This window comes from Mirounga leonina, unplaced genomic scaffold (assembly GCF_011800145.1).
Source record: "Mirounga leonina isolate KUSES-001 unplaced genomic scaffold, KU_Mleo_1.0 Mir_101609, whole genome shotgun sequence".
NCBI lineage: Eukaryota > Metazoa > Chordata > Mammalia > Carnivora > Phocidae > Mirounga > Mirounga leonina.
This window is the reverse complement of record NW_023270164.1, coordinates 8,814,821-8,842,091: the sequence shown is the minus strand read 5'-3', so window position 1 is coordinate 8,842,091 and position 27,271 is coordinate 8,814,821. Positions and strand designations below refer to the sequence as shown.

The window sequence follows — 27,271 nt, the reverse complement described above, 5'->3', positions numbered from 1 at the left end:
TTCTTGGTCTCCAAATCAAAAGCTTGTCTTCCTCCCCTTCTCCCTTCTTTCTTCCTTCCCTCTTTTCATGTTGACTTGGGCATGTTTATTGAGGGTAGATATGATTGGATCCCTCCTTTCTTTTTTTTTTTTTAAGATTTTTTAATTTATTCATTTATTTGAGAGAGTGAGAGAGAGAGAGAGAGCACATGAGAGGGGAGAAGGTCAGAGGGAGAAGCAGACCCCCTGCCGAGCAGGGAGCCCGATGCGGGACTCGATCCCGGGACTCCAGGATCATGACCTAAGCCGAAGGCAGTCACTTAACCAACTGAGCCACCCAGGCTCCCTGGATCCCTCCTTTCTTTCATGGCTCCCCCCCACACACTGATACACACATGCCCTATATGTGACAGAGTCTATAGAATTTGGTGAAGCACAACCACACACCAAATACCCAGAATGTTCTAGAGATAGAAACTAAGCTGTGCAGTACGGGAGAAGCCATGCGGATTCCAAAAGTGCTTTATCATAAAATTGGTTTTTGTTTAACTATTTTTAGGAGATAGTTATAGTCACAACCAGATGTATGATGGTCTTAGCAAGAGCAGGCCATTTTGAGCAGCGAACACACCAAAATAGGGAAAGAGTTGTATTAAAAGGTACAAAACACATTTTTTTTCTGAATTAAAAATTAAACGGGAGACAGTCATAGAAGACTGGACACTGCAGAAAACTCCATAGTAAACCAGAGAACTAGCTTTAGAAATACTCCCAAGCAGTGCAAAGTAAGAAAGGGATAGAGGATGGAAAAAAGAGCAGGATTGGAGGGAAGGAGGGAACTAAAGAAAGGGAACTAAAGAAATAATCAAAGATAATTGTTTAAGAGAAATCCTTTTCTAAGCTAAAAAAAAAAGTGTCTGGAAATTGAGAGAATTCACTCTGTTTCAAGCAAAATACATGAGAAGAGATCACTAAATACCCCTTGGTAAAAATTTAAAGGTCATATATAAGGGAAGAATCTCATAAAGAACATCAAAGCAAAACATAAGCAAAGCTTAAAAAACACCACCACCACCAGAACCAATGACCTAAAACGCAAAAAGATAGGACCTCAGGTAACAGAATGAACAGACAATGGAAAAAATCTTCAGTGCTTTGGGAGTAAATAAATTGGGCACTGGTTGTTTGTTGTACATGGCGACAATAGAAATGTTTTTAAACCTTCAAGAAAATGAAACATAGTTTTACTCAAAGCAAATTGCTTTGAGTAAAAAAAAATTAACTCAAAGTAATACATTACTTTAATACATTACCCGAGAACATGAAGAAAAAATCAAAATTCAGAACTCAAGGAGGACATCTTATCTTAACAAATTGGAATAGCACTGGACCCTAAAACAACTTTCTCACACACACACACACACACACACACACACACACATAAACACACACAAACACACACACGATTATACATCCCAACTCCAAGGTCAAATGTTATTTCAAGAAGTGAATGATACTGTTACAGAAATTTGAAAGGATGATGACATCGATTATGCCACAGACAAAATAGCCAAGTCTCAGCAAGAGAGTGGGGAAACGAAGGGCTGAGTTCTTCACATTCCATCTTGAGAGTACAATCTTATATTTCATCCTTATCTTTGAAACTTAGGTAGATCTAAGTTTAAAATATTTTAGGGCAATTTCAACTTCACCAAGATAGAATGGTAGAATCTAATCATCATTTCACGATGTGTATGTATATGAAGTCATCATGTTGTACACCTTGAATACATACAGTTTTGTTTTTAATTATACCTCAGTAAAGCTGGGAGAAAAAAGGAATTCTGGGGAATGGGACCAGAGATTGGGGCAGTGAGGAGATTCATTATAGAACTTCTTATACTTTTTGAATTTGTACCATGACACATTCATCTTTTGATAGTAAAACCTATTTTTAAGGAAAAAAATACAGACAAGTATAGTGTTGCTTTTTAGAAAAAAAATTTGCAGAACTGAAGAGCAAAGTTAGTATGGTCTTTATTGCAAAAGACAAGTAGCAACCGAAGTTAATAGTAATGATACGTGAAAAACTGAAACTACAAAACAAGATGACAGGGAAAATAAGTCCTAGGAGAAGTCTTGACCATCCGTGTAAACTCCCTGATCACCCTTGAAACCGTTAACGACATTTCCACCTGCCCAAGGTTGGCATATGATCACACCTCTTTTTTACTTTCCCATTTAATTTCTTGAGGTCTCATGGGCCATATTACCAGGAATTCCTCTTGAGGAATGAGCAGTATATTCCCCCTGAGACCTCTTCTCTATCCCTTCCCCCTTGGTTGTCCAGGAACCCCAGGAGGGTTACTTTGTCCAAGGAGGATTAGACCACTGTCAAACACCATGGCTGTGGCTCCTTGCTGTCACAAGGCTGGTGTGGGAGACTGTTCTGCCAGGCTGATGGATGCCATTTAGCCAGGCAGAAAGTCAAAGGTTCAGTTTTGCTTCTATTTTAAGTTGGGAGAGACATGATCAGGTCTATAAAGCCAAAGGGAAAGGACCAATAGGGGCCAAGAAAGTGAAGACACAGATGACAAACTGGACAATTGATGGATCGATCAGTGGGCAGCTAAGGATGAAGAAGCAGTTAAGGACGGGTCAAAACTTAGGCATGACTTTTGCCATTTCCTCCAATGGATGTTTCAGACTTACTCACTTTTAAGCTCTTAACTTTACCATTTCCCTCCCACTCATGGTAGAAAACCTCATCTCCAGGTTAACAGAGGATGTAGAGGTCCCTCCCGAGATACAGACCTCCCCCATGTCCCTGCATCCACAACTTGCCATTCTTCCTTTCTCATCTCAGTAGAAAAGGTGTCCCCACTGCTGTCCAAAGCTAGCTTCCATGATGGCCTTGTCTCAACAAGGGACCTGGAACCCATCCTTGGCTCCATCCTCTTGCCCCATTCCCTCTGCCCCAGCAGCCCTCACTGGTGTGCTTACCCTCACGTTGCTTTCTGAGTGTTCTAACTTCCAACTCTCTGTTCGTATTGCTCTCTTGCTCAATTCTCAGGAGACTCCCTTCACTTGCAGAAGAAAACCCAGATGCCCCAACATGGCTCCTCATGTGCCTTTCACGATTGGACCCCACCTGCCAACTCTCTAACTTATCTCTTGTTTCACTTCCCTACGTTCTAGTTATCCTAAGAATCCTGGCCATCTGGGTTCAAATTTTGGTTTCACCACTTAGGAGCTGTGTGCCCTTGGGCAATTTGCTAAAGCTCTCTGGGTCTTAATTCCTCATCTGTAAAATGAGGATAATCAGGGGCATCTGGGTGGCTCATCAATTAAGCATCTGCCTTTGGCTCAGGTCATGATCTCAGGGTCCTGGGATGGAGCCCCAAGTAGGGCTCCCTGAATCTGCTTCTTCCTCTCCCTCTGCCCCTCCCCCCCACTTTTGCTCTCTCAAATGAATAAATAAATAAATCATCTTTTAAAAAATGGGGATAATCAAAGTTCCTGCTTAAAGGGCTGCTGTGGGAGAGATGAGTTCCTGCTTATGAAGTAGTTGGATTAATGAACACCTTCATGCATGAACATGAATATAAAGTTGACCACCTTACCCAATCTGACAACACAGTTCAGTAGAACCATCTAAACACTAGCACTAAGCCCTTGGTAAATGTGAGCTCCTGTTATTGATAGTTTGTATAGCTCCTCAGATGTACCATCCTCTTGTTCTCCTTGAATCTTTAAGGATACCGTTCTTTCTCCCATTCCTCCAACCTCCTTCCCCTCCTTGCCCTACCTCTCCGACTGGTAAATTGTCATTCATCTTCAGGCTCTGCTCCATTACCACCTCTGTTACGAAGCCTTCCTGATTTCCCCCTACATGTATATACATGCCAGACTGGATGTGGGGGTACTCTCTCTAAGCTTCTAGACATATCTTTATTGCAGCCCCCCCCCTTTTTTTTTACTTTGTTAACTTGGTTTTCCTTTTGGTTGGTGGTGAACTCTTGGGTGCAGTCATTGAGGGCTGGGGATCGAATCTAGTCCATTCCTCTCTTATTCTCTATCAGTTGATGTTGCCCAGCCTGGAGTAAGTACTCAATTAGTACTTATTAATCGAGTGAATGAATGAATCCATAGATAAGGACATGTTCACACAGAACACAATAGAAGATAGACAATTTCTTAGCAAATAAGAGATGGTCAAGTTTATTAATAATCAAATCATTGTTAATTAAACTGAGACATCATTTTTACCTGTGAGATTAGGGAACACTTTTAAAAATGATAATATCTATTCTTGTGGACTCTCTCTCATTGCTGGTAGGAGGATAAAAGCAACTTAACGCCGTGCATCAAGATTTTTAAAAATGTCCTTTTTTTTTTTGCCTACCTGATTGAACTTCTGGGACACTATCCAAAGGAAATTATTTTATACTATTTACATATTTATTTATATTTTTAAACAAAAAAATTTATTTTAGAGGTCAACTAAAAAATGTATGAGGAGGATACATAGTTTTTCAAAATTATTTTGTGTGTAAGCAAGCACCCCCCCAAAAAAAGATCACTGCTTCTGTCTTTCAGTATTGCTCTGGTGCCCATTCCGTACCCTATACCACAAGTCAGCCAGTCTCTTCCTTCCTCTGTGGTCAAAGGAAATCATTTTAAATACAGATAAATGTTTACACATGAAGATGTTCATTATGACATTACTTGTATAAAAATTTGAGAAAAGCCCCCAAAATATCCAATAAAAGGATGGTTTAGCATTTTTGTTTCAGAAGAATATGTGCTAACAGGAAATGTGTTAGTTAAATGAAAAAAAGCAGGCCATAAAATATGTTCACAGATATTAAGAAAACGAAAAGGCAATTAAATACCCATGCATAGAAAAGAGACTGCAGTATACCAAAATGTTTAATTACTTGGTGGTTATGTTTGGGCAATGGGAATGTGTATGGCTTTATTTCTTGCTTTTATTATTAACCAAATTCTCTATATTTAGACATGTGTTCCTTTTATAATGGAGTACAGCCAATAATTCTATATTTTAGGGTGTGTGTTCAGGAAGAATTAGGACTGATTATATTTTATTTGATATGTCTTTGATATTAGTAAGTCTTGAATTACTAAATTGATTATAAACACCTGGAGGGCACAGACCTAGTCTTGTTGAGCCCATTGTTTGTTTGATCAGTAAATACCTGTGAGCTTATATGGGGCGGCCTTCCAAGTAAGGTCCTTGCCCCCCCACCCCCCACCCCATTGTCCCAGGGCCCAGGATGGCCTCTAAAACATCTGGCAATCAGTGAGAAAGAGTTAAAAACAACAAGCCAAACAAGTGAGGTTGGCTTGAAGACAAACATAGGATGCGTGTTAGCCAGAAGGAAGGTGCTAGAAAATGAGTAGCTTTGCTTATAAATGAAATGAATATTCATGCCTTTCTGCCCACATTGCAAGTTAATCAACATCATCCACACTTTTCATTTGCCTCTACCAAAAAATCTTGACATACTTTAGAAAACAAAAAAACCCCAAAAACACTGTTGTCCTAGCCTCTTTAAATGTTAATTGAATGGTATTGTACCAACTTGTAGAAGAATGATAGAGGAGTGGCTTTTAAGGGTTTCTCAAATTGCACCTCTATGAGGAATACTGTTAATAATACACAGCAATTGCTTTTAACTACATGAGAATATCTCATTTTTTGTTTGGCTACACTTAAACAGCCCCAGAATCGAGTGCACCTAGACATACTGGATTTCAAACTAAATAAATCAAAATTACCATGTACATTCCACTACATGTCAAAACAGGAAAAGCCATAGTATTTGATGTGAAATGAAGATTAGAACAGCAATACAGAGAAAACTAGAAGCCTGCTTACAGTTAGAATAAGAAAACAGGGTCAGTGATTTTCAATGCAGATGTACTTCTCTTGGAGAAAACATATCAAAAAACCAATTTACAACGCAGATGAATTTGGCAGTAATTATGATACTGTCAAAAGATTCTTTAGTTTCCAGAGGACTTACTTCAGAGTCCACTGTGCTTGCTTGTCATTAAGAACTTGACAGGAATCAGAGGAATTTAAACCTAAGGTGTTAGATGCCATTGCCAATTTAAAAAATGACTAAAAGGAGGATAGAGCGTCTTTATATTAACAGAGAATAAAAGGGGGAAGCTAATTTGATTTCTAAGAATTAAGCATTTGTGCAGCTTCTCAAATATATACATTATCTAAAGAAAGGCACACCTGGAGCTTATTTACTTTATCACTTCAGACTTAATCCTGAATATGACTAATTAAAGCATACCATGTTCCTTTTATATTCTGCAGATAAATTCTGACTTTATTTTTTTTAAAGATTTTATTTATTTATTTGACAGAGAGAGACACACAGAGAGAGGGAACACAAACAGGGGGAGTGGGAGAGGGTGAAGCAGGCTTCCCGCCGAGCAGGGAGCCCGATGCGGGATTCCATCCCAGGACCCTGGGATCCTGACCTGAGCCAAAGGCAGACGCTTAACGACTGAGCCACCCAGGCGCCCCAAATTCTGTGACTTTAGTCATCAGAAACATTTCACATTTTTCTAAGATAAACTTGCTTAAGAGAAGTAACTCAGTTTAATACAACTTGAAACTATCTCCATTGTGGGATGATGAGAGTAATACAAACTGTTACCATTTATTGGGCATTCATGGTTCCAGGCACTAATGCTAAATGTTTTTTATACCTTGTTAACTTACCCCTCAGTTTTCATTTATTCATCCAACTACTTATTATAGAGCGCTTACTATGTTCCAGGGGCTATTTAAAGTGTTGGGGATTCAGCAGTGAACAAAATAGCCCTGTCCTCTGTGGAGCTTAGGTTCTAGTTGGGGGACAAAGACAATATACAGAATAAGAAAGTAAATGGTATACCAGGTTGGCGTATGATGAATGCTGCTGAGGAAAAGAAAGCGGAGAAGGGGTTAGGGAATGCCAGACTTGTGGAGGGAGGGGTCACATTTTTTTAAAAAAATGGTCAGAGAAGTCCTCATGGAGAAAATGACACCCAAGCAGATGTGAAGATGCCCTACAGGAGGTGAAGGACCAAACTGTGTAACTGTCTTGGGGAAGAACCTTCTAGGTAGAGGGAGCAGCAAGTGTGGAGATCCTAAAGCTGGAATGTACCTGGCTTGTTTGAGGAAAAGCATGAGTGCAGTATGGCAGGTACAGAGGGAAAGAGGGGATGAGGCCCAAGAGATCGAAAGGGGGACATCCCGTCAGACATCACATCATGAGACTCTTGGGTTCTACTTCAGGAGAGATGGCAAGCGCTCAGAGGGTTTGAAAGAGAGGCATGACATGACCAACAAAACAAATGGTCTTGTCCAGTTTCACAGGTAAGGAACAGAGCTTCGGAGAAGTTAAGTAATTTACCAAAGTTCCTATTTGTTAGTGAATTAGTGGGGCTGGCATTTTAAGCCGGGTCTATGTAATTCAAAAGCTCATACTTTTCCCACTAAACCACATCGCCTCCCAAATGCAAAGAGGTTTACAACCCAGCCTGGAGTAGGTGATTTTCTTAGTCTGGGCTTGACCTCGTGTTTCCCTTTTCTTTGGAGTTCTTTGGCTTCTCTGGCAAGGCCACCATGTCACACAACTCCAAGGGACACCATTCATACCATAAGTCCATAACTATACTCCCTGGAGTACTGTCCATCTGGGCAGTGTCCAGACGAAGTGGCCATATATCATGACCTTGTTCTTCAGTGAGAACATAAATAGCCTGGTAGCAAAATCCGTTTGCTCAGACATTTGTCCTGGCCCCACTTTGATGCATCTTACCATCTCTCCTTCCTCTGACACATACTCTACGAGCTGTCTCTACCACCCTCTACTCACTGTCTGGCAACACACTGGTCCAACAGTATGGTAGGCTGGGATATCAGTGATGGAAAGGCAGGGTTTTCTGCTCTGCATGGGCAGCTTAGGCCCCCAATTGATAGAAAACCTGAGGGAGTGTAGGATGTGAGCAGGTATGCCTGGCTTCTGATTAGTAAATTGTCATCAGAATTGCTACTTGGTTTAACTTAGGCTCAACCAGATTTTCTTGTAAGCCTTAGAGCCCAAAGCTTCAATTCTTGAGCCCTTGTTTACGTTGAAGCTAATTTTTTTTAGTTGTTAGGAAAGTTCTTGCTTAGACTTTACCGATTCAATGTGTAAGAAAATACCCTGAGATTCAGAGCTTTAAAATGAAATTTTTATTCATTGTTACTTGAGTGGGTGACTTTAATGGAATTATATCTTGTAAAACTGCTTAGCATTTCATGTTTCAGAATTCTGCCTGGTTACTTCAATACCCTAGAGCAGTTTGGCGCTCTCTCTTTCTTTCTTTCTTTTTTTTTTTTCGACTCTTAACGACTTTAATTACAAAAACTGAGAGAAAATCATGGCAGCATCCCTTAAAAGATTGACTAAATAATACTGTGATGATCCATATAAAATATTATTGCCAGGAACATAGTACAATGTTGAGTAAAGGCAAAGATGATTGCCATTTTGAGTTTTTACAATTAGCGCTAGTAATCACAGAACACCAGACCAATACCATGAAAGTTCCTTTTTAAAATGAATTTTCATTTCCCTTAAATGAAGGGGTGGGAAGCACCAAGAGCAGACTTTGCTCTCAGATCATATTTCAGCTTCACTCCGAAGGTTTAAGTGAGGAAGGGCTATCTATGGTGATGGAAGTTGGATCTTTGTTTTCGTGGCAGCTGCTAGCAAAACAGAATATGCAGACAACCATTTGGTGGGTCCTCAGTAGGTTAAATATAGAATTCCTAAGTGACCCAGCAGTTTTACTCCTGGGTAGCTATACCCCCAAAATCGAAAACAGGCATTCAAACTAAAACTTGGACATGAATGTTCACAGTAGCTCTAGTCACAAGAGCACAAAGGTGGAAACAACCCAACTGTGCATCGATGCATGAATGGATACACAAAATGTGGTACATTCATACAATGGTATACTATTCAGCCCCAAAAAGGAATGAAGTACTGATACATGCTACAACAGGGATGTGAACATGAAGACATTAGGCCAAGCAGGAAAAGCCAGACACGAAAGACAATACTCCATGATTCCATTTCTACAAAATATCCAGAACTGGCCAGTCCGCAGAGATGGAAAACAGATTAGTTGTTGCCAGGTGGGGAGAGGGCAGGGAGGAAGGAAGAAAGCAGAGTGACTAGCTTCTTCAAGGTGATGAAAATGTTCTGGAAGAGACAGACGTGGTGGTTGTCCAACGTTGTGAATGTGCTAAATGCCACCAGTGGTGCATTGTATGTTCTGGGTGTTTTACCACAATCCAAAAAAAGGCAGGGTGAGAAGACCCTCATTCTTGGTGAAGCCCATTCAAGTTTGACTGGGTGGGTTGAATCCTAAAGAAGGGGCATGTGGCAAAGGCAGGGCAAAGTAATGGCGGCCACTTGAGCTCTGCAGGACAAGTCTTGCCCTTCCTGGTTGGGATCCCCAGTCCTGGGACCCTGCCTCAGGTGGGGACAATGGGCACATCGGCCACACCAGCATCCGCTCTGGGGCCCCTGGCATCCAGCATTACCAGGGGCAGTTGTAAGTCTGGGGCAGCTTGTTTGAAACCCTCATGTAAAGACTTTGGAACCGGTGGGATACTGAGTTGTTTAAAACCCAAGCCTGCAGAGAGCCAGCCGATAGAAATTTTAATTGCAGTGAGGCCAGGACAATTTCAGGTTATCCAATGAAAAGGAAAATAAACTTTTATGACCTGGGGGTGCTAGAATAAGTTTAGTTAAAGGTACATGGAAAGTTTCTAGTTATTGCTGCACACGTTCTTTTCCCTTGTCCTTGGGAGTGTGCCACTTGTCTTTCTTTTCACACTGTTTCTACCCTCAAAAGGAAAAAAACTTCCAAATGGGTTTTTTTTTTTATGATGATGAAAGTAATATTTGTTTATTACAAAAGTTCAGAAAAAGCAGAAACTCTCTTGTATATACATGTGTGTCTATGTAAAGAAATCTCAGCTATCGGGGATGATGTTGTAGATGTTTTGGCGTATATCCTTCGTCTTTTTTCTAAAGTTTGTATTTAAATTCCAGTTAGTTGGGTGCCTGGGTGGCTCAGTCGGTTAAGCGGCTGCCTTCGGCTCAGGTCATGATCCCAGGGTCCTGGCATCGAGTGTCGCATCGGGCTCCCTGAGCTCATTGGGGAGCTTGCTTTTCCCTCTCCCTCTGCCCCTCCCACCTGCTCTCTCTTGCTTGCTCGCTCTTGCTCTCTCTCAAGTAAATAAATCTTTTTAAAAATTCCAGTTAGTTTGGGCGCCTGGGTGGCTCAGTCGTTAAGCGTCTGCCTTCGGCTCAGGTCATGATCCCCGGGTCCTGGGATTGAGCCCCACATCGGGCTCCCTGCTCTGCGGGAGGCCTGCTTCTCCCTCTCCCACTCCCCCTGCTTGTGTTCCCTCTCTGGCTGTGTCTTTCTCTGTCAAATAAATAAATAAAATCTTTAAAAAAAAAAATTCCAGTTAGTTAACATACAGTATCATATTAGTTTCAGGTGTACAATAGCATGATTCAACACTTCTGTACATCACCCACTGCTCATCATGACAAGTGCCCTCCTTAATCCCCATCCCTGGTTTCACCCATGAATATATAGGTACTAGTATTTTCAGTTTCACTGGGATCATACATTTATCCATATAGCATGGGCATCTTTCATACCAGTAAATACCAATCAATAATCTTTTCATGGTTGCATAGCGTTCCATTTTATGCACATGTCATGACTGATTATTCCATGACCAGTGTTCTAAACGAGCCTGGGGCTTTCCTTGAAGTGGTTCCTCTGTGGTCTCGTAGTCCTATCTCATGGTTGGTGACTCAGGGTTTCTGAAATGATTTTCTCTTCCTTGTTTCTGCTGATCAGTGATAGTCCTCAAAGCAGAGGTCATGGACAGTAAAGGGAGTAGAGGTCTATAAACAGTCAGCTCTTTTAAAACCCACAGTCTTTAGGCAACTTTCCCTCACTGAGCCCCACTCCATCCACTCATTCTGTCTTCTGTGTCCTAACAGAAGAGAGGACAGAAGAGTAGGCAAGGCCATGGGCTTTGGAGCCAGACTATAGGGGTTCTTAGTCTGGCTTTCAGCATGTTGGGTGTATTCAGTGCCTCCGTTTCTCATCTATAAAATGGGAATAATAATAGTTCCTATCAGGGCACCTGGGTGGCTCAGTCGGTTAAGCTTCTGCCTTCAGCTCAGGTCATGATCCCAGGGTCCTGGGATCGAGCCCCGCGTCAGGCTCCCTGCTCATCAGGGAGTCCGCTTCTCCCTCTGCTGTTCCCCCTGCTTGCGCTCTCTCTCAGATAAGTAAAATCTTTAAAAAAAGTAATAGTCCTTATCCTCTAGGCCAGATGAGATGGACCATGCCAGAAGTCCCTGGCAGCACAGGACCTTGCACCGAGCTTGTACTCCATGAATGGCAAGGGTTATTATTATTACTCAATTCATTCAAGCAGCCCTCCCAGTTTATGGCATTGAGAGCTCATCTGTGTGTGCTGGGATGGCTGTAATAGTTTATAGACTCTGAAAAGCTCAGGTGCCAAAGTGACTATGCAGTGTTTTCCACACAGTGAGTCCCCAGCTAATATTGTTGATTGATTGTCTGACCCAAACCGACCTGATACAATTGTGGGGTCCTCTTGGTTGAATTTGGTCTTCATTTTCCAATTAAAAAATAAATAAATAAATAAAAGCAAAACAAAACAAAAAACCCAGAAACCCTGAGAAGTGGATATAGGTGAAATGCAATTTCTTCAGGTGGGTCAACATCATAGCTGTGGGCTTTCCTACACTCTAAGGAAATTCTTGACTAGGAAAGCTCAGAGATCTTCGATGATGGTGATAATGACAAGAAATACATAAAAGAACTAAAACCCATTATTCGAAAATATCAGTCTGTAGCCAAAGAGCAAATAAAATCTCGTCTTCCATCACTTAGTTGGGATTCTTGGGAACTGAATTTTTCTCATCAGTAAGTAGATTTTCTAGATGGTGGAAGCTTATTCATGTAACCCCTGTAGCAGTTGGCATTTTAACTATTTTGCTGTACTTCTTTCTTACACATGCTGCATGGTTTATCACTTTGATGTAGAGAATACATTGAAAACAATCCTGCCAATTTGTTAGGCTTTGAGGCGTCTTCATTAATATGTCATTGTTGTCATTTGTTTTTCTAGCTCTGCCACATAATTTTAATGCTATTTGCCTTCGAAAGACTCAGACACTGTTCCTCTACAAAGCTTTTCACTTTTTCCTCTCTTCTCTCACTTTTTTCTCACCGGCAGGGTATGTCAGCCTTAGTTTTTACTGCAGCAATTGCTTTCTCCAACTCGAAAAGGCTTTTCGAATGTGCTGATTTATAAATTTTATACCCTGGGAAGCCAGAACCCCAAGTCTGTTACTATTCTGTGTAAAGTAAGATTAATAGGCATTGAACGAAATCATGTATTTGGTGACAGGTTTTTTTTTTTTTTTTTTTTTTGACCATTCAAGGACTTTGAAAGATTTCCTTTCTGGTTGCAGGCTGTTACCTGGTAGAAGTTTGACTCTGGGCAAGATGCCATTTTATTTAGAAACTATAGTGCTTAATGGTTTTCCCTTCTAGCCCTGTTGTCTTCCTGTTGCTCATAAGTGAAGTAGCAATTAAATTGAAAAATAGTCACCTGTCCTCTGTGCAGTTGATAAAAGTTTTATAAAATGGAATTTGGATTTTTTAAAAGATTTTATTTATTCATTTGAGACAGAGAGATACAGAGAGAGAGACAGAGCATGAGCAGGGGGAGAGGCAGAGGGAGATGGCAAAGTAGACTCCCTGTTGAGCCGGGAACCTGACAGAGGCTTTGATCCCAGGACCTGGAGATCAAGACCGGAGCTGAAGGCAGATGCTTAACCATCTGAGCCACCCAAGCACCCCGCAATTTAGATATTTTTAATAGAAAGAGAGTAAAATATTCTTAGATGTAATTTCACGAGTAATTTCTCATTTTCTTTACAGAGACATAATAATGAGTCTAACTGTTGGGAAACTCACAGACCATGAAGTTATAACCCTTGCACGTCACTACCAGGTGCCCGAGGACACGAGTCCTGATATGAATGTCCTAATTGCACAGGCCCATGAACAGCTCAAGAAGAACACTTTTGAGAATTTTGAAAGGCTCACTGCTACTTGTGTATACCAAGATCGAGAAAAGTAAGCTTTTATTTTATCGATTTTAGTAAATCATTTAAGTTTCTGCGGCCCTACGTAATGAAGGAGTTTATACTTTATCCAACAGGGCAAAAAGAACATTGAGATGTCCCATCATACTTCACTATATAGCAAATGTACTTTAAATCATTTTTGGAAAGTATTTGGGTACCAATATTTTGTAGCGATGGTGAGCTTTGTTTGTTGATGGAATAGGGAAGGTCCTGTATCTTCAAAAAAATAAGGATGCCCCTTTCCATTTCCTTTTAATTGGCTTCTAGAGGCTTTCAACTGAAACATAGTAAATCCAGATGTTAGAAGGTTTAATTCTGATATGTCTTCTTACATTATTTTAGTGATAACTGGGATTTATAAATGTGTCTTTTCTAATACAGAAAACAGGAAATTTACAAGTAAACTTTCTATAGAATTTCTTTGAAATTATTTCTTCTTGAAAATAATGAAGCTCAGCATAATCAATTTCTAGTACATATGCCATGTTTCTGTTGCACTTTATTAAGTCTTTTGTATAAATTGGAGCCCCATCTTAATACGTTTTGGTGTTCATCTTACCCACAGACCTGATATTGTAGGGGGGAAATATTCACCAGGAGTTAGAAAATCTTAGTCCTAACTCTAGCCTCTAATTTTGTTACTACGTATCACTGACATTTCTTTGCCCTATGACCCCTCCCATCATCCCCAGACCTGAAGTTTGTACCCAAGTGGCCGGCTGCATACCCTAAATACCTCTAAAGGTCCTACAGTTTATCTTAATGAGGAACATGATTTTTTTTTTCCTAATCCATAATACATTGTTGTTGAGTTTTTGTAAAGATGGTATTTTTCCTTGAATCTTTAAGCTTTCCTGAGCCTCCAGAGGCCATATGGCCTGAGCTTTGCATGACCCTGGCCCTGCCTTCCACCCTGGTGGTACCCCTTGCCCAGGGTGAGAAGTGTGACCCTCCTTCACTAAAGGAATACCTCCTGGGAATGATGGGGCTGCTTGATCAGACAGCTCTGAGGTTCTTCCAGATCTGACAAGCTTTAATTCTAGACATAAACATTCTCTCATCATCTTATAAACTCACTGTGAATAAAGCAGCTCACTTTCCTTCCTATTGGTTCTGATTTTGCCTGGTGCCTGGAAGAACACTGGCTGAATGAGAACACTGGACGAGCATTTCTGTGTCCCTGGCAGGCTGGGGAAAATGGCTGTTGAGCCGCTCTGGAGAAAGAGCATCTGACAAAATCGAGGTGAATGTTAAAGCCCCAGCTGGGGCTTCAAGGTTACAAGGTTTGGGTCCAAGGAAAAGACTAGAAAAACACCCTCGAGTCATACAATACTTGCGTTGGAGGCTCTAGATGCCTGTCAAATTAAGAGATGTTTTCAAATATCAGAACCAGTTTTGACTAGTGGTCAAGAATGCAGATCGATTACTTGGAGCAACACTCGTGGCTGAGCCGTAATATATTGTACTATCACCAACCAAGAGTCTGAATCTTGATGGAAAGGCCTTTGGAAGGACAGAATCTGGTAACTTCTGAAATGGAAAGAGTTGGTGAAATGCAATATGACTGTTTTTCCTTACTGTGAATTCCAATACCGATTTTCATACTCATTTCCATGTGCAGATTTTTAGGACGCATCTGTATTTTCTGTCCTATAGCATGTAATTGTTACTCGAGAGACATAAAATATATAAAGACCTGTTTGCTTTGTTTTAATGCAGAAAAAAAGTATTACCCAGCAAAGACATCAGAAGGCTGTGCAAGTCCTCCAGGTTACCTTTGACCGATGATCTTCTGGGATCCATACTGTCTGGGTAAGCAAGAGCTCCACCCTTCATGGGGTTTTTCCTTCATATTTTTGTTTGGGGGTACTATTCCTGGTTGTGCATCAACCTTTAATTATTCTTGATTACCGTTGACTGCTTCGATTATATTATTGATGACACACCTCCATTTAAGTGTTACAAAAGGAAAAGTTGGGCATGACTTTGAATGTTAGCCTATTATGAATTGCTATTTTATCGTTTTAATGTTAAGACACACACACATAGGTATACACAGGTTCCTGGGACAAAACGAAGATGTCTTAACTTCTCTGGTTATGAGGGTATTAGATCTAAAATTCAGGGCAGATTTTTCAAAGCAGTAGTTCCTGCTGGCTAAAGACATGCAGGAAGAGGGCCTAGTGTTATTAGCACAGGGCTCTGTCCTACTCGAGCACCAGACGTCAAGTGTGAAGATTATGATGTTGCAAAACGAAAGCACAGTGAACTGCTTTCTAAAACACCTGGCTCTCCTGTTGAACGTTTACTTTTGACTTCCTGGCACCACCCTCGTAATTACGCAGACTCTGGTCATCTTTTAAGTGTCCTATGGCATTATCCCCAGCCCCACCTCTGACTCACTTATCTTGGTAATTCTGACATTTTGGACTGTGTTCTAGACATTGTCGTCATTGCTCTGAAGACCTCACCTCACTTGCTTTGTGTGAACAACTTCGTGAGTTACAACTATTAGCCTCTTTTTTTTTTTTATTCTTATGTTAATCCCCATACATTACATCATTAGTTTTAGATGAAGTGTTCCATGATTCATTGTTTGTGCACAACACCCAGTGCTCCATGCAGAACGTGCCCTCCTCAATACCCACCACCAGGCTAACCCATCCTCCCACCCCCCTCCCCTCTAGAACCCTGTTTGTTTTTCAGAGTCCATCGTCTCTCATGGTTCGTCCACCCCTCCGATTTCCCCCGCCTCATTCTTCCCCTCCCGCTACCTTCTTCTTCTTCTTTTTTTTTTTTCTTAACATATATTGCATTATTTGTTTCAGAGGTACAGATCTGAGATTCAACAGTCCTGCACAATTCACAGTGCTTACCAGAGCACACACCCTCCCCAGTGTCCATCACCCAGTCACCCCATCCCTCCCACCCCACCCCCCACTCCAACAACCCTCAGTTTGATTCCTGCGATTAAGAATTCCTCATATCAGTGAGATCATATGATACATGTCTTTCTCTTTTTGACTTATTTCACTCAACATAATACCCTCCAGTTCCATCCACGTCGTTGCAAATGGCAAGATCTCATTCCTTTTGATGGCTGCATAATATTCCATTGTATATATATACCACATCTTCTTTATCCATTCATCTGTCGATGGACATCTTGGCTCTTTCCACAGTTTGGCTATTGTGGACATTGCTGCTATAAACATCGGGGTACACGTACCCCTTCGGATCCCTACTTTTGTATCTTTGGGGTAAATACCCAGTAGTGCAATTGCTGGATCATATGGTAGCTCTATTTTCAACTTTTTGAGGAACCTCCATACAGTTTTCCAGAGTGGCTGCACCAGCTTGCATTCCCACCAACAGTGTAGGAGGGTTCCCCTTTCTCCGCATCCCCGCCAACATCTGTCATTTCCTGACTTGTTAATTTTAGCCATTCTGACTGGTGTGAGGTGGTATCCCATTGAGGTTTTGATTTGGATTTCCCTGATGCTGAGCGATATTGAGCACTTTTTCATGTGTCTGTTGGCCATTTGGATGTCTTCTTTGGAAAAATGTCTGTTCATGTCTTCTGCCCATTTCTTGATTGGATTCTTTGTTCTTTGGGTGTTGAGTTTGATGAGTTCTTTATAGATTTTGGATACTAGCCCTTTATCTGATATGTCATTTGCAAATATCTTCTCCCATTCTGTCGGTTGTCTTTTGGTTTTGTTGACTGTTTCCTTTGCTTTGCAAAAGCTTTTTATCTTGATGAAGTCCCAATAGTTCATTTTTGCCCTTGCTTCCCTTGCCTTTGGCGATGTTTCTAGGAAGAAGTTGCTTCGGCTGAGGTCAAAGAGGTTGCTGCCTGTGTTCTCCTTTAGGATTTGGATGGACTCCTGTCTCACATTGAGGTCTTTCAACCATTTGGAGTCTATTTTTGTGTGTGGTGTAAGGAAGTGGTCCAGTTTCATTCTTCTGCATGTGGCTATCCAATTTTCCCAACACCATTTGTTGAAGAGACTGTCTTTTTTCCATTGGACATTCTTTCCTGCTTTGTCAAAGATGAGTTGACCATAGAGTTGAGGGTCCATTTCTGGGCTCTCTATTCTGTTCCACTGATCTATGTGTCTGTTTTTGTGCCAGTACCATGCCGTCTTGATGATGACAGCTTTGTAATAGAGCTTGAAGTCCGGAATTGTGATGCCGCCGGCTTTGCTTTTCTTTTTCAATATTCCTCTGGCTATGCGGGGTCTTTTCTGGTTCCATACAAATTTTAGGATTATTTGTTCCATTTCTTTGAAAAAAGTGGATGGTATTTTGATGGGGATTGCATTGAATGTGTAGATTGCTCTAGGTAGCATTGACATCTTCACAATATTTGTTCTTCCAATCCATGAGCATGGAACGTTTTTCCATTTCTTTGTGTCTTCCTCAATTTCTTTCATGAGTATTTTATAGTTTTCTGAGTACAGATCCTTTGTCTCTTTGGTTAGATTTATTCCTAGGTATCTTATGGTTTTGGGTGCAATTGTAAATGGGATGGACTCCTTAATTTCTCTTTCTTCTGTCTTGTTGTTGGTGTATAGGAAAGCCACTGACTTCTGTGCATTGATTTTATATCCTGCCACTTTACTGAATTCCTGTATGAGTTCTAGCAGTTTTGGGGTGGAGTCTTTTGGGTTTTCCACATAAAGTATCATATCATCTGCAAAGAGTGAGAGTTTGACTTCTTCTTTGCCAATTTGGATGCCTTTGATTTCTTTTTGTTGTCTGATTGCTGTGGCTAGGACTTCCAATACTATGTTGAATAGCAGTGGTGATAGTGGACATCCCTGCCGCGTTCCTGACCTTAGGGGGAAAGCTCTCAGTTTTTCCCCATTGAGAATGATATTTGCTGTAGGTTTTTCATAGATGGCTTTTATGATATTGAGGTATGTACCCTCTATCCCTATACTCTGAAGAGTTTTGATCAAGAAAGGATGCTGTACTTTGTCAAAAGCTTTTTCTGCATCTATTGAGAGGATCATATGATTCTTGTTCTTTCTTTTGTTAATGTATTGTATCACATTGATTGATTTGCGGATGTTGAACCAACCTTGCAGCCCAGGGATAAATCCCACTTGGTCATGGTGAATAATCCTTTTAATGTACTGTTGGATCCTATTGGCTAGTATTTTGGTGAGAATTTTTGCATCCATGTTCATCAGGGATATTGGTCTGTAATTCTCCTTTTTGATGGGGTCTTTGTCTGGTTTGGGGATCAAGGTAATGCTGGCCTCATAAAATGAGTTTGGAAGTTTTCCTTCCGTTTCTATTTTTTGGAACAGTTTCAGAAGAATAGGTATTAATTCTTCTTGAAAGGTTTGGTAGAATTCCCCTGGGAAGCCATCTGGCCCTGGGCTTTTGTTTTTTGGGAGATTTTTGATGACTGCTTCAATTTCCTTAGTGGTTATAGGTCTGTTCAGGTTTTCTATTTCATCCTGGTTCAGTTTTGGTAGTTGATACATCTCTAGGAATGCATCCATCTCTTCCAGGTTATCTAATTTGCTGGCATAGAGTTGCTCATAATATGTTCTTATAATTGTTTGTATTTCTTTGGTGTTGGTTGTGATCTCTCCTCTTTCATTCATGATTTTGTTGATTTGGGTCATTTCTCTTCTCTTTTTGATCAGTCTGGCCAGGGGTTTATCAATCTTGTTAATTCTTTCAAAGAACCAGCTCCTAGTTTCGTTGATCTGTTCTACTGTTCTTTTAGTTTCTATTTCATTGATTTCTGCTCTGATCTTTATGATTTCTCTTCTCCTGCTGGGTTTAGGCTTTATTTGCTGTTCTTTCTCCAGCTCCTTTAGGTGTAGGGTTAGGTTGTGTACTTGAGACCTTTCTTGTTTCTTGAGAAAGGCTTGTATTGCTATATACTTTCCTCTTAGGACTGTCTTTGCTGCATCCCAAAGATTTTGCACAGTTGTGTTTTCATTTTCATTGGTTTCCATGTATTTTTTAATTCTTCTTTAATTTCCTGGTTGACCCATTCATTCTTCAGTAGGATGCTCCTTAGCCTCCATGTATTTGAGTTCTTTCCGACTTTCCTCTTGTGATTGAGTTCTAGTTTCAAAGCATTGTGGTCTGAAAATAGGCAGGGAATGATCCCAATCTTTTGGTACCGGTTGAGACCTGATTTATGACCTAGGATGTGATCTATTCTGGAGAATGTTCCATGGGCACTAGAGAAGAATGTGTATTCCGTTGCTTTGGGGTGGAATGTTCTGAATATGTCTGTGAAGTCCATTTGGTCCAGTGTGTCATTTAAAGTCTTTATTTCCTTGTTGATCTTTTGCTTAGACGATCTGTCCATTTCAGTGAGGGGGATGTTAAAGTCCCCCACTATTATTGTATTGTTGTCAATGTGTTTCTTTGCTTTTGTTATTAATTGCCTTATATAATTGGCTGCTCCCATGTTAGGGGCATATATATTTACAATTGTTAGATCTTCTTGTTGGATAGATCCTTTAAGTATGATATAGTGTCCTTCCTCATCTCTTATTACAGTCTTTGGTTTAAAATCTACTTTGTCTGATATAAGGATTGCCACCCCAGCTTTCTTTTGGTGTCCATTAGCATGGTAAATGGTTTTCCACCCCCTCACTTTCAATCTGGGGGTGTCTTTGGTTCTAAAATGAGTCTCTTGCAGACAGCATATCGATGGGTCTTGTTTTTTAATCCAGTCTGATAGCCTGTGTCTTTTGATTGGGGCGTTTAGCCCATTTACATTCAGGGTAACTATTGAAAGATAGGAATTTAGTGCCATTGTATTGCCTGTAAGGTGACTGTTACCATATATTGTCTGTGTTCCTTTCTGGTCTATGTTGCTTTTAGGGTCTCTCTTTGCTTAGAGGACCCCTTTCAAGATTTCTTGTAGGGCTGGTTTCGTGTTTGCAAATTCCTTTAGTTTTTGTTTGTCCTGGAAGCTTTTTATCTCTCCTTCAATTTTCAATGACAGCCTAGCTGGATAGAGTATTCTTGGCTGCATATTTTTCTCATTTAGTGCTCTGAATATATCCTGCCAGTCCTTTCTGGCCTGCCAGGTCTCTGTGGATAGGTCTGTTGCCAATCTAATGTTTCTACCATTGTAGGTTACATATCTCTTCTCCTGAGCTGCTTTTAGGATTTTCTCTTTGTCTATGAGACTCGTAAGTTTTACTATTAGATGTCGGGGAGTTGACCTATTTTTATTGATTTTGAGAGGGGTTCTCTGTGCTTCTTGGATTTTCATGCCTGTTTCTTTCCCCAAATTAGGGAAGTTCTCTGCTATAATTTGCTCCATTATACCTTCTGGCCCTCTCTCTCTTTCTTCTTCTTCTGGGATCCCAATTATTCTAATGTTGTTTCGTCTTATGGTATCGCTTATCTCTCGAATTCTGCCCTCGTGATCCAGTAGTTGTTTATCTCTCTTTTTCTCAGCTTCTTTATTTTCCATCATTTCATCTTCTATATTACTGATTCTCTCTTCTGCCTCATTTATTCTAGCAGTTAGCGCCCCCATTTTTGATTGCACCTCATTAATAGCCTTTTTGATTTCTACTTGGTTGGATTTTAGCTCTTTTACTTCTCCAGAAAGGGTTTCTCTAATAACTTCCATATTTTTTTCAAGCCCAGCTAGTATCTTTAAAGTGATGATTCTGAACTCTAGATCTGACATCGTACTAATGTCCATATTGAGTAGGTCCCTGGCAGTCGGTACTACCTCTTGTTCTTTTTGTTGAGGTGATTTTTTCCGTCTTGTCATTTTTTGCAGAGGAGAATAGATTAATAAGAGAACAAAATGCTAGCAGAGTAACCACGTCCCCAGAAAATATGCTCTAAACAAATCAGAAAAGACCTGAAGCAGTGGGATAAGAAAGGGAAAGAGAGAAAAAAGAAAAAAAAAAAAAAAAAAGATAAAAACAAAAACAAACAAAACAAAACAACAACAACAAAAGGAAAACCAGAATGTGATCAAATATGATCTATATGGTATATAGGTCAGTACCACACACTAGATTTGGGGTGTATTTTGGTCTTTTTGAAGAAAGTGCCTCCCAAAATTTTAAAGAAAGAAAAACTTATATATGTACAAAAATAAGGGTTGATATGATGAAGGGATGGAATATGACTGTAAAAATGGAAATTATAAAAAATGTTATAAAAGGAATTGATAAGAAGTTGTTTGAAAAAAGAAAGAAGAGGATTTAAAAAAAGAAAAAAGAAAAAGAGAAAAAAAAAGGGAGAGGATGTGATCACGCAGGGGAATAGAAAGCACCATATACTAGAGATTTAGGGTATACTTTAATCTGTTAGAAGAAACTATCTCAAAATTTTAAAGAGAGAACAACTTATCTATATAAGCCAAAAATATGGGTAACTACTATGAAGGGATAGAATATGACTCTAAAAATGAAAAATAAAAACGTTTTTTTTTTTTTTAAAAAGGGATTGATAAGATGTTGGTTGAAAAAGGGAAAAAGAAAAATAAAAAAAAAGACAGTTTAAAAAAAATTAACTTTGAAAGACTAAAGAATCATGGTAAAAAAGCCATGAATTCTATGTGCCGTAGTCCCCTAGCGCTGCAGTTCTGCCGTTCTCATTGATCGGTAAACTTGGTCTTGGCCGGCTGTTCTCGCTGATCTTCTGGGGAGGGGCCTGTTGCCGTGGTTTCCAAATGTCTCTGCCGGAGGCGGAATTGCCCCGCCCTTGCTCGTCCGGGCTAAGTAATCTGCTCGGGTTTGCTCTCCGGGGCTTTTGTTCCCTGCGAGCTTTCCGTACAGCTTTGGAGGCGGAGAGTGAAAATGGCGGCCTCCCAATCTCCACCCCAGAGGAGCCGAGAACTCAGGGCCCCGCTCCTCAGTGAGCCCCCAGAGAAAAGCACTCAGTCACTCCTGTCTTCCCGGTCTCCGGCCGTACTCCGTGCTCGCCCGGCCTGCGACCGCGCGCCTCTATCTCTGGCACCGGATCCCGGGTGGAGTCTCCAAACCCAGCAGATCCCCGCAGTGCACTCCCGCGCGGCTCCTCCCGGGGGAGGAAGGTGAGTCTCCCCGGATCTGCCGCTTGTTGGGTCCCTGCTGGAGGAGCAGGGGCCCGACTGGGCCGCGGATCACGGTTTCTGGCCACCCCGAGCTGAGAGCCCGCGCCTGGGCTCCGCCTCTGCAGCCGGCTTCCCCGCTCGGATACCTGGGAGCTCTGCCGCCCTCAGGCACCCCCGGTCTTTCTGTGACCCCGAGGGTCCTGAGACCACACTGTCCCGGAGGGTTCCACCCCCCGCTTAGCCACCAGAGTGACGTCCCTCAGTGGAGCAGACTTTTAAAAGTTCCGATTTTGTGCTCCGTGGTTCTATCACTTGCCAGAAGCGGCCGACGGAGGCCCCTCTCCCGCCGTCTATCCTCCTGAATATCGCCTGGGATTCACTTCTCCGCACGTCCTACCTTCCAGAAAGTGGTCGCTTTTCTGATGAGAGAGTTGTTGCTCTTCATTTCTTCGATCTCCTGTTGGGTTTGTAGGTGTTCAGAATGGTTTGATCCCTATCCAGCTGAATTCCTGAGAGGAGACGAAATCCAGGTCTCCTACTCCTCCGCCATCTTGCTCCGCCCCCTACAACTATTAGCCTCTTACCTTATCTGAGGATGCTGAGGTTTAGAGAGATGAGGTGTTTTGCCCAAAGTCACACAGTCTTCTAAGAAGAGCTGTGACTTAGTCCCTGAACCTTTCAAATGTACATCCCCTCCTTCTAACCATTTTTGAATTACTGTCTACAAATAGCCAGTAGATAAGAATGTCTTGACAATCCTACCTCCTTCCTATTCCTGGCCATCCCCACTGTCTTCCCACTTTCCTCTCCATTCCCACTATCTTCACTCTAGTTATGACCCACATTTCTTCTTGACTGTTACAGGGCCTCCATGTTGGTCTTTCTTCCACCAGTCTCTAACTGTTTAAATCTGTCTTTACATACAGCAGGTTAATACCCTCCATGAACAAAAATGTCATAGTGCTGCTCTTCCACTCACAAACTTTCTGTAAATCTCTTTGCTCCTTAAGGGAAGACCAAAATCATGAGTTTTGAACACCATCTCCCCCTTCTCCATTGGGAGGCTTAGGGTTGTCAGTTGGAGCAATTATTCTCAAGCAGGGGCTGGAGTGGGGCATCCTCATCTGAGACCAAAGGAACAGATAAAACTAAATGCCATGCGGAGAGCTAGGGTCTTGAAGCATCAGAAGGAGACTCAGGAGGGCCAGATGTGTGCATTGGATTGACCTCAGGTTATTTTCTGGACTATCAGCTCAACTTGCTTTTATTTACTGGCATCAGTGTGAAGGATAAGTAGGTCATCCTGGTGTAAAGGACTTGAGATGAAATAGGCCTAGGACTCCGGTTTCTTCAGTCGTCACATTCCCAAAGCCACATGGGCTATTTATTTATTTATTTAGCAAGCATGAGCAGGGGGAGGGGCAGCGGGAGAGGGAGAGAGAGAATCTTAAGCAGGCTTCAGGCCCAGCGCAGAGCCTGATGCAGGGCTCAATCTCACGACCTTGAGATTATGACATGAGCTGAAATCAAGTCAGATGCTTAACCGACTGAGCCACCCAGGTGCTCCTCCACATGAGCTATTTAGCATTTCACATGTATACCTCCTGCTTCCCACTTTTTTTTTTGCCTTTTCTCTTGCTGTTTCTTCAGTAGAAAATAGTTTCCAGTTTTCTTCACCTGCTGAAAGCTTGCTTTTCTTCTAAGACCCATTTCAGGTAGCACCCTATCCATGAAGCCCTCTTAGATTTGCTTGGCTGGCAGGGATTATCTCCTCCAAAGGGTTCTCACAACCCTGTGTTTCTCTTTTTGTTTCTTACCTTGTAATGAAGATTCGTGACTTGATATTTGATCCATTCAGATGTAGAGACCTGCTTTCAACCTGTTTGATTTACCACCTATAAACAACCAGTGGGTTGTCAAATCTTCTCAGTTTCACCCCTGACTTGTCTCTTATATTCTTTGAATCCACTTGCAAGCTGTGTGATTTTGTGCAAGATTTTTTTTTAAAAGATTTATTTGAGAGCGAGAGAGAGAGAGCATGCACACAAGCAGGAGGGGCAGAGGGAGAGGAAGAGAAAATCTCAGGCAGGCTCCCTGCTGAACACAGAGCCTGATGCAGGGCTCGATCCCATGACCCTGAGATCATGACCTGAGCTGAAACCAAGAGTCAGATGCTTAACTGACTCAGCCACCCAGGTGCCTTTGTGCAAGATTTTTGACCTGCCCAAACCTCAGACTCCTTACCTCTGAAATGACATAATACCTACTTCCTGGCAGTTCTGAGGGTGACTTGAGATAACATATATAAAGTACTCCGTGCAGCACCTGGTACTAAGTGGTGATTGGGGCCTAGGAGAGAAGTTGAAGTCAGGGACGATAGACCACACACTCTGACTTAGAAATGAACTGGAAGAAACTTGTGTCCTATGTAGAGGAAGCCTTGTTTTCAAACAGTTGGATCTGAAAGCGTTTCACACATTAAGCTGTCTCCAGTCAGGAAGCTGCGGATATTTATTAGATTATCTCTTATTGCCCCAGAGATGTGTTGTCCTGGAAAGTCCAGGGATGTGGGAGCCTGGCCTCTGGAGGACCTAGATGTTTCTTCTCTAACACCGAGGCCACCAAGTCATCATCCTCTCCTTTTCTCAGCAGACTGTTTTGTCTTCGCCTTTACGATTTGACATGAAAGGCAGAAAGACTGTTCTGCGACTCACTTCGAAGACATCCCAGGCTCCGCGCGCATCCGCCTCCAAGCCCAGCTTAGCTTTGTGGAGGTCATCCCTCTGAGTTGCTAAGCAGACTATGTTCAGTCTAACTCTGCCTCTAATTGTGCAGTGACCCTGCTCCTCACTGAGGGGAAACTTCAGACTAGTCAGATTAGAAAATGTCTCATTCCCAGTCCCCTCTCCCTCCAATCTGCCCTGCCGCGATTTGGGTCACATGCTTGGTGTTTTGCATCATCTCCACAGATTCCTTTCAAAGACGGCCCTAATTCCTAATGGACCCATCAGCCTGCAGCTTACATTTATGTTCTGCATTCTTATTGTTCCCTACAGACTCCACAGGGCTTTCCAGAGCCTTGACCAGACTCTCTTTCTGCACAGCCCTCCTGTGGCATGTTAAGCCAGAGCCCCTCTGACGTCTGCCATCTCCTGTGAGGCAGGCCCGGAGTCCGTTGTCTCGGGTCTGTGCACGCTCTGCCCAGGGCCAGGGTTACCTGCCACGGGATGCAATGGGACAGCTATGGAGCAGCCGGATAGCCCCGCTGTGTGAATTGAAATCGGGAGACGGGAAACAATATGGCTAAAGAGTGGGCCGGTTCCTTTCACGCCGTGATTGTTACCCACATGTTTTTCCTAGCCCCTCACTTCACTCTGAAGCGTTTCCTCTACTGCATTCCCATTTTTCTTGTGATTCAGTTAGGGCTTTTCCTTATTAGCACAACTCAAGCTGGGAGCAGGCCTTCAAAACCTTTTCACATCCGGTCACCTGAGCCCCCCTCCAGTTTGCGCTGTGGTAGCTGGTATGAACTCACCATACTTACCAGTCCAATTCATTTCGCTAATGCATAGAGCATCAGACTTAAATGTTCTAAGTAGTCGTAGTCACGGGTAATACATTAAAGGTCGGACTGACACTCCATATTGACATAGTGCCAAGGGCCCTAGGATATTTTGTAAATCCTTGAACATATTAAAAGGTACATTCTAGTTGAGGATAGGCATGATTCCTTGCTTTATAAGTGCAGACGCTGAGGTGTAAAAAGGCTCTGTCACTGAGGGAGCATGCTGCAGGCCAAGATGGTTCTCTAACGGAATGAGAACTTCCTACATTGTCCTTATCTGGGCTCCTGGGAATCGGGGCTGTGTCTCGATCTTTGCAGCCCCAGAGACTTGTCCTGTGCTAGTACCCTGGGGGGCAGGGGAGCGAGGAGAAAAACACGGGCTGGACATCCACCAGACCTGCCTCCGAGCTCTGTCAACCCTACTGCCTCCCACCCATGTGATCCTTGTAAATGGACTCAAACCCTCCGAGCCCTCACTTTGGATTTTTAATGTTTGTTTCCTCCGTATCAATAAGCAAGAAATTCTGCTTCTCAAACCATTAGGAAGTGGAGAGTATTCTGAGGTCATTCCATTCCGTGTTCCGCGTGGGACTGGGGAGTAAAGAGGTAGCCTCCTCCCCTAATTGTGGCCTTATGAATCAACACTTGGAACAACTGGAAATCCAAGCACAACTCTTTCCCCAGCAGCTCTGCCCCAAGCTGGCCTTTTACAGCTGGCTTTGGGCTCCATGGAATGCCTTAGAACTGGCCTCCCGAGAGAGCTGGTGCCTCCTCCAGAAATATCAGTTAAAATGGAAAAAGTTTACAGGGCTTTCAAATCATCTCATTACACTCTCCCCAGCCTTGCCCCCTGCCCCCCTCCTCCCAGAGGCATGGTTTGGACTCCAGTGATTTCACCCAACAATACCTGGCAGTGGGGCCGAGGGATAAGGGTCAGGCCATGTGGCTGCTACTGTTGTGGTGTTTGGTGCCCTGGGAAGTCTGCAGAGAGAAGCCCCACCTCCCAGATGCTTCCTCTGTTTTCAAACATAAGGTGATTTGTAGTTTTTAAGAAATTAAAAAAAAAAAATTCCAAACCCATGTGGACCAACAGAGCATCAACCCTGGGTACGATCTGGGTTTGGCTGCTGTGACCTACCTCACCAAGAAGTTGTGTGCTGGAATGAGAATTGGAATTTAGAGGCCCGGCTGTCCAGAGATAACCAGAGCTACTCATTCACAACTTGAGCCTTGCCACCTGGTCAGCTCTGAGTTTTTCTGACCAACTGATGCAGTGGCACAGAGCTCTACTTTTTTTTCTCAACTGTCCAGTCTTTAAGAATCTGACCAGGTGTTCAAGTGTGCGCCCCTGGGTTTGCTGGGTAATGCACTGAAACC

General features: G+C 42.1%; 1 protein-coding gene across 1 annotated transcript in view; it reads left to right on the top strand.

Annotated features, from left to right (window-relative positions):
- EFHC2 (EF-hand domain containing 2) overlaps positions 1 to 27,271 on the top strand; it is a 201,076-nt gene that overhangs the window by 149,116 nt on the left and 24,689 nt on the right. The window contains exons 12-13 of the mRNA XM_035003389.1: positions 13,072 to 13,269; positions 15,000 to 15,092. Of these exons, the coding sequence (XP_034859280.1) occupies positions 13,072 to 13,269; positions 15,000 to 15,092 (291 nt within the window). The remainder of the gene's footprint in view (positions 1 to 13,071; positions 13,270 to 14,999; positions 15,093 to 27,271) is intronic.